The following is a 9,374-nucleotide window of genomic DNA, read 5'->3' as shown; positions in this document are numbered from 1 at the left end:
ATGAATGTTGTTGCAAGAGAAAAACGAGTTAATTCCAAAGGACAGCCTAAGTTTAAAAATGAATTAGTAAGAAGAGATTCGTCAATAGGTAAAGTATTATAGTCAACTTACATTATTTTCTTACTTCACCATACCAACTTATTTTACGATGTCTAAAATATTTCGCTTTTTTGAATTAAGGTATAAGAGGTTCATCTATATTGGCGCTTAATCCATTTAGTGCACCTAAAAATGCCCCTGTTCCAAACAAAGCGCCTCGATATCAATTCAATAACAATCAAGATGAAGCTTCGACCTCGACCTCAAGAAGAGCTGCGATGGGCCCTCCACCTGGACCACCGAGAAGTACAAGGCGCAGGTACCAACTAGTATATTGCCGTTAATTGGATGTATTAGGCGAGACTTAATTAATATGTACTGTTATCAAAATATTTTACCTGCATTTTCTGGATCAGAGCATAAATCTTCTAACATTCAAGTCCTCCACATCCGCACTCCACATCACACGTATGCTTCATAGACTACGACCTACTTTCAGACTTTTAATTATTTCGCATTTCTAGGATAATAAATTCAATGTCGTCGAGACAGGACTCGTCGCCTAATCGTCTCCGGCCGAGAGTGTTGGCCAGTGACTCGGCAATGGACACGTCACATGATATGTGTACTCCAAAGAACAGGCCTGCTTTAAGATACATTAGCAGTAGCAGTAGAGGTAAGTTCTTACTACGAAACTCATAGGAAGACAAATGTGTAAAAAGCTTGAGAGATAGTCTAAAGCCTTTTACATACTAGCCGTGATATGTGTTATGACAAAAATAAGCTATAGCTACAGCTAGGCTTATGGTCATGTAGAGAGCTATGCTGTGGCAGGTGCTGCGACGCACTAGGGCTCAGAGCTCATAAGGCACCCTGATACTGATCAATATTTTTTTATTGTGCCTTGTAGTTTAGGTGTGAAGGGTTGTAGTTTAGTTTTGGCCCCAGAGCCCCAGAACACTTTGCTACTCTACTGTCAGAGCTAGAATACAAAATCGCAGAAATGTGGGTGCTAAAAAAATCTGTGACCCTACAATTAGGTACATTAGGCGTAATTTCCCCGGAGATATCGGAGAAATGTGGGTGCTAAAAATATCTGTGACCCCACAATCACATATGACGTAATTTCCCTAATAATATATCCCATTTATCTACAACTTAAGTTATCATATCATGGAAAAAAGGCGAGTATTGCTCTTAACAGAGTAGGTACCTATTATAGACAAATGTAAAATGTTTATTATCATTCTGTAAGTATTATACATAACAAAAACACTTACTTGTTCATTCAACTCAATGTACTTAGAAAGTGTCGAGAAAATGCTTTTAATGAGATAAGAATGTTCACGTAAGGGAGTCCTTAGTTTTCTCTGATCCGTCCACTTAACAGAATTTCTAGTAATAAACTGCAACTGAGACATTAAAACGTCGTTTTTACCTATTAAATATCCTTCCTTATTTGCAATAAGTTCTTCAAAGCAAAAAACCCATGTTTATAATATTTTTATTAATTTAAATAAGTGACTGCTAAACATATCAAAAAGTTAGTATTAATAAACTCAATTACATAAAAAATCTGGTCCGAAGTTTGCACGTAATCATAACAAGTTCACTTTCCTGAAGAAGACTTTTAACTTATCGGATCAAATTTGAATCCCAGTTGAACAGTGATGAGTGTATATAAACCTTGATTAAGGCTTGAACAATGAACAGCTGTAAGTTACACGTCACTTAAGACCCTTCTGAAAAGTCCTATAGTTCGCTACTTCTCAAGGCTAACGACAAATGCCGTTTTTTGGACCCTATAGTAACTACAATTAAAAAGATCTTGGAAAATCATTACTTCTTATCAATTACATTATCATCTTATTAACAGATGTTTTTTCATTACAAATGACTGATGGAATTAATTTTCATAATCGCACGCTTGAACAAGTTCACGTAACCTATGACTATTAGGTCAAAGATAGATTTATCTGGTTATGACCAATATTATTTAATTTTATGGAGATTTTCTTGTGAGTGCAAAGGTGATATTGCGTCAAATTACATACAATGAGTCTTATTAAATGTAGTTACTTTTTCTCGGGTTTGACACATTCTGGTCTCAAGGAACGTGTTTTATTTCATAAGGAAAATATAAGTACTTGTTTGGGTACAGGGACAGTCCCACAAGCACCCGGGAAATAATCCCATCCGGATAGGCACTTATGCGTATTGCATCTTTGTATTTTAAGATAACAAATTTAAGTAATTTCCCTTTTACAGTTTCATTGGTCTTTCCTGATATCATATGACACAATTAGTATTACTACATACACATAATTAACTTATTTAACGTGGAAATTTATATTACTAATTGAACCAAAAACATAAATAATTATTTGTCTAAGGTGGATACAGCGGAACTCGATCAGCTAGATCTACAAGCGTTTCTGCAGCCGAAGCCAGTGTGATCCTTGGTAATATAAACTTACCTACTACCATACGTAAAATATACGGCAAACTCACCTTAGTAAATAGGTATTATACCTACTCTTGTCTGTTTTTCAGCCATATCTGAAGGTAGAGGAATGGCTCGCGGTGAAATAGGCATGGCAGCAATAGACTTGAGACACCCTCATCTTGTACTATGTCAATTCAGTGATACATTACTGTATACACATACATTGACGAAAATAAACTACTTTAATCCTATAGAGGTAATGAAAATTTACTTCCAATCGTGTTATTTTATTTGGTAAAGGATTGTAATACTTAGATTATTATTAAGTGTTTTTGTCTATGTATTTGCAACTGCCTCGGAAATGGTAGTCAGAACCTAGCTTGTATATTGTTTTTCAGATTATAGTGCCTCACACGTTTTGTGAAGGAGTGCGGCCGAATCAACTGTATCAGCTAATAAAAGACAAATATCCTTTAGTCAACATCATAACGGTTCAAAGAAGACATTTTAACGATGCAGCAGGTCGTCAAAATATACAAACTTTGTGTGCACCTCAGTATAATGGAGTTTATGTTCAAGTATTACACAAGTAAGACAGAGATACGTAGTTATTTTCTCTTTAAAAGATCTGTGACCTATCAAATGTAATAGCTAGACTTATTTACTTCTTTATTATCATGACTAGCACTTGATGATAACCAGGTCATGGGTCTATATTAGTCAAGTACTTCTCCTTGCAGATTTTACGCAGTCACTGCGGCAGCAGCTGTTTTGAAATATGTTGAATATATCCAATGCATAGTCTTTGCTAGAGAATCACTGAAGATTGAATATCATTCTTCTGAAAATACCATGATTATAGGTAAAAAATCTTTCATAATATCCGTGTGATCGAAACAACTGGCATCTTACTATAAAACGATGCGACTGAGGGTTGTTTCATTTGGACTTTTTTGTCATAATATCGTATTGTAAACCTCTCTTAAAATATTAGGTCGGGGAAAAAGTCTTTTCGCATTATAGTATTTATGAACTTGTAATAAAATCTTTTCTCTACACAAAAAAGCTCGATATTTGGTTACCTCACGAGCTCACTGAAAGTATCCTAATGAACCGTGTACTCATTTGTGATACTTGAAGCCAAAGAGATGTTATTACAAGTTCATACATACTATTATGCGAAAAGATTTTTTCCTGACCTAACATAATATGTGCTCATTCACTTTCTTTATAGATATAGGAACAGCGACACAACTTGAACTGGTAGCGCCTCTAGTGCCATCAGCTGGACCTACTTGTTGTCTCTTAGGAGTACTAGGTCCAACATACACTGTCGGAGGTATCAGAGCTTTAAGAGCGGCGATACTTCAACCTTCATGCAACAAAGAGTTCATTGAATCTAGATTAGACGCTGTACAAGATCTGATAGAAAATGATACGGGACTTATGGTGGCTTTACAGGTATCAAATTCAAGCTTTGGCATTTAATTAAAATACTTATGAAAAATATTTTGCGTAAAGTTTTTAACGGTGCGGTCAGTAGTGTCACCGATTGCTGATCCCAAAGTCTCAGGTTCGATTTCCGGGTCAGGCAAAGAACTGACCTTTCTGATTTAGTTTAGTATATTTCTCAAAAGAAAAAGGGTTTAGTAAAGGTGCACAGTATTTCGCAATAGAGAAGCTACCCATTGCTGTAAGTGGCGAAACGTGGGTACAAAAATGTTCGATCATAATTTGCAGGACGTCATAAAGAAACTATCAGATATTGACAAGATTTTACTCCTGTGCATGGAATCAGCCAATCAGAATATGGACAAAGTAGGAGAAGCTCAGTTGAATCAAACCTTATTATTAAAAGTTACTATGGATATGGTACCGAAATTGGTTGAAGCACTTGAAGGAGCCAATTGTGGAAGACTGAAGAAAATAAAAATGGTAAATAAAACAAAATATTTCATGCCACAAAAATTCTTACGGAACTAACTGCACGTTCGACGCCTGGTCACGTGGTGGGTTTGAATCCCGCCCGCGACAAATATTTGTGTGAATAGCGCGTGTATCTGCTCTGAGCCTGGTTGTTAATTAATCAATATTAGTATGTATTCAGGGGTATCTAAGTATGTTCATCAGCTATTTGATTAGTGGTTACCATAGTACAAGCTTTACTTAGTTTGGAATAAAAATATGACCGTGTGTTACTTATCCAATGATATTTATAAAAATATTTATTTAGGTATTGTGTACCTACGTTTATACATTTGTTGTACTTTGGATCCACACAATCTTTATTTTTGGAAATAATTGCATTTGATAAAGTGCCATAATCTTCGTCATAAATCATGATGCTTTTTAAAGCTGATGTGACTTTGCTGAATTCTCAGTTGTCATTCAAAAACAATTTGTGGTCTGATATGATAGTGTGAGTATCAAAAGATATGTGCTGTTGCTCATGCTGTTGATGATATATAATCAGATATCGTAATAAGTTATCAGATAATACTGCGCAGTAGGTGGTTGTTTCTTTCCTACATGATGAATCATTTTGTACAATTTGTTTTTTTTTTGGCTGTTTTCTACTATTATTTTATTATGTACCCTCACTTACTCTCACTGTGTACTCAAAGGCCAGCTTTATAGCTATCGGTCGACAGCAATGCTAATGAAATCTATAACGCCCAATAGAATCGAATATCAAATAAAAATGTTTTTTGTACTCAACACTTTACAAAAACTGGATTTTTCCATAGTGTCATTTTTCATTCCACTGTGTCCCAGGACTTCGAGAATCCAAATTATAATGAAATAGCAGAACGTATAAAAACAATACTGCAAGACGATGCTCATTTGGAAAAAGGAGCAATGGGCAGTCTGCAAAGATGTTTCGCAGTAAGACCAGACATTAATGGTCTTCTAGACGTAGCGAGAAGAACATATTCAGAGCTCATAGAAGATATACAGAAGATTGTACAACAACTTAGTGAAACATATGACCTTCCTTTGAGACTGAACCAAAATATGCTGAAAGGATTCCATATAGTGTACGCATTAGCTCCGAAGAATAGAAGGCATTTTAATATGGAAGATTTGCCGCCGATATTCATACAGGCAAGTGTTAATCAGAGGAAATTTACGAATGACTTGCGATATGATATCGATTGGTGAGAGATAACCTTTAATAAATAATTGCTGGTGAATTATTTTCATTGTGATTAATTATGATTAAATTAGTAAGATAAGTAAGTACTATACGTTTTGCAAATAAATAAAAATGATTAGTTGGAAACGTGACTGTAAGATCATAAAAAAAGGATGCAGGTAAATCGAAGCTTTTATCGCACAGCATCGATGTTAGTGGTATTGTGATTGCATAACATACTGCCTACCGTAGTTCCCTACGGCAATATGGACTTGTGTTTTCGGAAGGCATAATTCTATAAACATCAATCATTTTATTTTTTTCCTCCCTGTCTCTCGTTAGGTCCACAACAGCGGTGCAAGCGTAACAATGACTACAGAAGAACTGGTGGTATTGAATCAACAAGCGAAGGAGTCGTTGAATGAAATACAAAAAATGAGTAACATGTGCGTGACTTTGTTTATCATAGATAGCTTAATATTTAACTTGATGAAAACGTGACCTATTTACAAATCTTTAAGCTCGAAGAACAGACTCTCCCCTGCTTCCGAATGAAATACTGACAAAAAATACCTTCAAAGTTTACCTATGGATTTTAAATCGAGTTATGAGTATCGCTTATGATGTACTCGTTCTAACGGAAGTTACTATGTAACAAAAGTAAAATTAAGTACAAACGGAAAAAGATAAGACACTTGGGATTTCCCACTAACAAGTACAAAAGTCGACATGCATATCTTATTATGTAATTAATTTGTTTTATGATATAACCACTATCTTAGATACGCAAGTCACGCAACTTTTTCTTCTAAAAATCATTGACTATTCACAAGCGTAATAGGATTTAGATAAATTAAGTATTAAAAGCATGACTGCTATTAATACCGGTGCGGTGGTTTTGTATTATAGTCTACTTATTAGTCGTAGATAATATTGTTACCACAACCTAAGCACCTACATTAAGTATAAAAGTCCCAATGGTAAGAAAGTATACGTCCGTGATATACGGGACTTTATTTATCATAGACTTTTAAGCGTGCGTTATAATGTGTATATAAATATTGTGACATATTTAGGCGATTATTGATTTAAAGCTTCTGTTCTCTCATATTGTTTTCTGAACGTATTTCGCTTTGCAGAGTAATTTCTTCATTGCTGAAGGATCTTCGTCCCTTTATGCCAAGCCTGTACACGCTTTGCGAAAATGTTGCCGAATTAGATGTCTTGATAGCTATGGCTCAAGTAAGACCTTCAACCAGCTCAGATGTATAAAAAATATCTAAAAAGCAATTGTAGTGGTAGCACTTATATCTTTTTTTGTTTCCTCTTCAGGCTAGTTCCATTGGCTCCTACATAAGGCCAGATTTTAACAGTTATATGGATATCAGGAATAGTGTCCATCCACTCTTGGACTATAATACTCAAGTGATGCCCGTCCCAAATGATATTGTAAGACTATTCACACCTCAATAAAAAAAATGCGCATAAGTGGTTTTGATGCTTTCTAAAGTATTTTCAACTTTTAGTTTGCGACTCCGGAACAAAACTTTACTATTATAACTGGACCGAATATGGGTGGCAAAAGTATCTACATAAAACAAGTTGCTATGATGCAAGTTATGGCGCAGGTCTGTTTGACTTCTTTATCATCAGACATATTTACAAAAAGAATCATAATATCTTTATGCCCTAAAATTTGGGCCAGAGAGGACGACTGTTTTGAAAGAGCCATAAGAACTTCGACCAAAATACATCGTTTCTCAATAACGAGATTTTTCGAAACACTTCTCTGATTTCAGTTGGGCTGCTTTGTTCCCGCAACAAATGCCGTGTTCAGGCTTTGCGATAGAATATTCTCAAGGATTGGCTTTAACGATAGCGTAGAACTAAATGCTTCCACTTACGTGTTTGAGGTACCCATTAGAACATATCTGACAGTCTTAGAATTGGTATCAACACGTTACTTACTTAACTATGCTATAACTATTAATTACTTAACTTTACGAGCGAATGTTTCAGATGAAAGAAACGCAACACATTTTAAAAGGACTAACTTCTTCAAGTCTAGTAATAATTGATGAGCTTTGCAGGTAGACCATAAAGAATTCTTGTAGATATCTAAAACAAATGCTAGTATGAAAAGTAAAACGCCTGATAATATTTTCAGAGGAACTTGCGTAGAAGAAGGAACGGCCGTAGCGTGGGCGGTTTGCGAAGAACTCATTATGAGTAATGCATTTACATTCTTTACTACTCATTTTATGTACTTAACTCGACTGCAAGAACTTTATTGCAATGTTATGAAGTAAGGAATATACCTACAATAAATCTATACGTCACGATATAATAGCAAGGTAATGCCAATAAAATGTAAATCGCTTACTTCTCAGTCGCCATACTTCAGTAATAGAAGAAGAAATTGGTACAGCAGAAAATCCTCAGAAAAGATTGGTATACCAGTACATATTGGAACCTGGAGTGACAAAAATAGAACACTACGGACTTGCTTTAGCTGCTAAAACAAATTTACCAGAAGATATTGTTAAACTTGCTATGGAACTTGCTGAATTCATTGGAAAAGACACTCAGGTGGGTACCCAGATACATATTATTCAGTTCCGTAGAAAATATACGAGCGGAATAGTCAAGTTATAGTAACCTTCTCCAACGAATTATTTTATGCTATTGATAGTTGATGAATTCTTACAGGCACCCGAAATAAGAACACCACAAAGTACAGACAGTGTAAATCTTTACAAATTATATGCCGACGTACAACAAGAGATTCGAAAGTATGGCATCACTTGCGACGGTCCCAAGAAATTGTTACAAAAGTTTAAAGAAGACTATCCTCAAATTATAGGACGAATGAAGTTACAAAAAAGTACTAGTGATATTAGGACTGATTCCAGTTGTTCTTTAGTTGTTAATTCTGTACAGCCAACGTCTATAGAAAATAGCAAAGACTGTCTTGCGAAAATGATTAGTAGAAATGTTGAACCTATTGAAAATAACTCAAGTACCGTAAGTGTAGAAGAAAATAATGCAACAGATAGTGATGAAGTCATGGATATAAATTATGCTTCAGTAAAATCTTCAGAGCAACTTTTAAACAGTGTAGTTAATAATGACGAGAATAGTATGGAAGAAGACATACAGCGTGATGATTCAGACATAGAAATGGTTGAAGAAAATAACAATGTGACTGTCGAAATTAATAAAACAAAAGACGGGAACGAGGATACGGTTGTATCAGTTAAAAGTCTTAACGAAGTTAGTACAAAGAATAATAATGTAAATCACGATTACAGAAAAGGTCCTCATAATTCAGACCCCGAAAATTTATTTGAAACGGAAAATTCTTCCATCGATTCCGAAATAGCAGAAGCATTGACGCAAATCGTCGATGAGTATTCTAGTCATAACGAAACCAAGAATACAACTTCACAAAATGATGATCATAGTGATACAATGTCTATTGATGATGAACTTGCATTGGAAACAATAAATGAAATAAATGAAGACTTATCAAATGAAATGAATTCTGTGGAGAATATTGTCCTAACACCACCGTTGAGTTTTCGTGATATATAGAATACAGTAATTCTAGAATATATGTATGTATAAAACGAACAATATTTTGTTCTTCCTCCTTGCATTACCTAGCGTCTAACGACAGGGTCTGATTTCTGGCAATTTTTTTTTCACTGCACTAAACAACATTAAAATTATTTACTGTTTGTTTAAATGACA

The 9,374-nt window shown here is 35.0% G+C and overlaps 1 protein-coding gene across 1 annotated transcript; it reads left to right on the top strand.

The window, feature by feature from the left end:
- On the top strand, window positions 1-9,215 carry LOC142977729 (mutS protein homolog 4-like). Its single transcript, XM_076121806.1, has 19 exons — window positions 1-88; window positions 181-358; window positions 564-715; window positions 2,433-2,501; window positions 2,593-2,741; window positions 2,884-3,074; window positions 3,226-3,347; window positions 3,720-3,946; window positions 4,226-4,420; window positions 5,261-5,590; window positions 5,964-6,067; window positions 6,761-6,863; window positions 6,954-7,070; window positions 7,148-7,249; window positions 7,421-7,534; window positions 7,641-7,711; window positions 7,789-7,926; window positions 8,012-8,210; window positions 8,331-9,215. The coding sequence occupies exons 1-19, from the start codon at window positions 1-3 to the stop codon at window positions 9,213-9,215; spliced, it is 3,534 nt and encodes a 1,177-aa protein (XP_075977921.1).
- Window positions 9,216-9,374: the final 159 nt, after the last annotated feature.

Source organism: Anticarsia gemmatalis, chromosome 13 (genome assembly GCF_050436995.1).
Source record: "Anticarsia gemmatalis isolate Benzon Research Colony breed Stoneville strain chromosome 13, ilAntGemm2 primary, whole genome shotgun sequence".
NCBI lineage: Eukaryota > Metazoa > Arthropoda > Insecta > Lepidoptera > Erebidae > Anticarsia > Anticarsia gemmatalis.
Note: the sequence above shows the minus strand (reverse complement) of the source record. Positions and strands in the feature narration are given on the sequence as shown.

Coding starts and splice junctions, on each gene's coding strand:
- LOC142977729 (XM_076121806.1), top strand. CDS start 1: ATGAATGTTGTTGCAAGAGAAAAACGAGTTAATTCCAAAGGACAGCCT. Junction 3,075..3,225: donor TATGTTCAAGTATTACACAA/GTAAGACAGAGA, acceptor TTCTCCTTGCAG/ATTTTACGCAGTCACTGCGG. Junction 7,712..7,788: donor ATAATTGATGAGCTTTGCAG/GTAGACCATAAA, acceptor TAATATTTTCAG/AGGAACTTGCGTAGAAGAAG.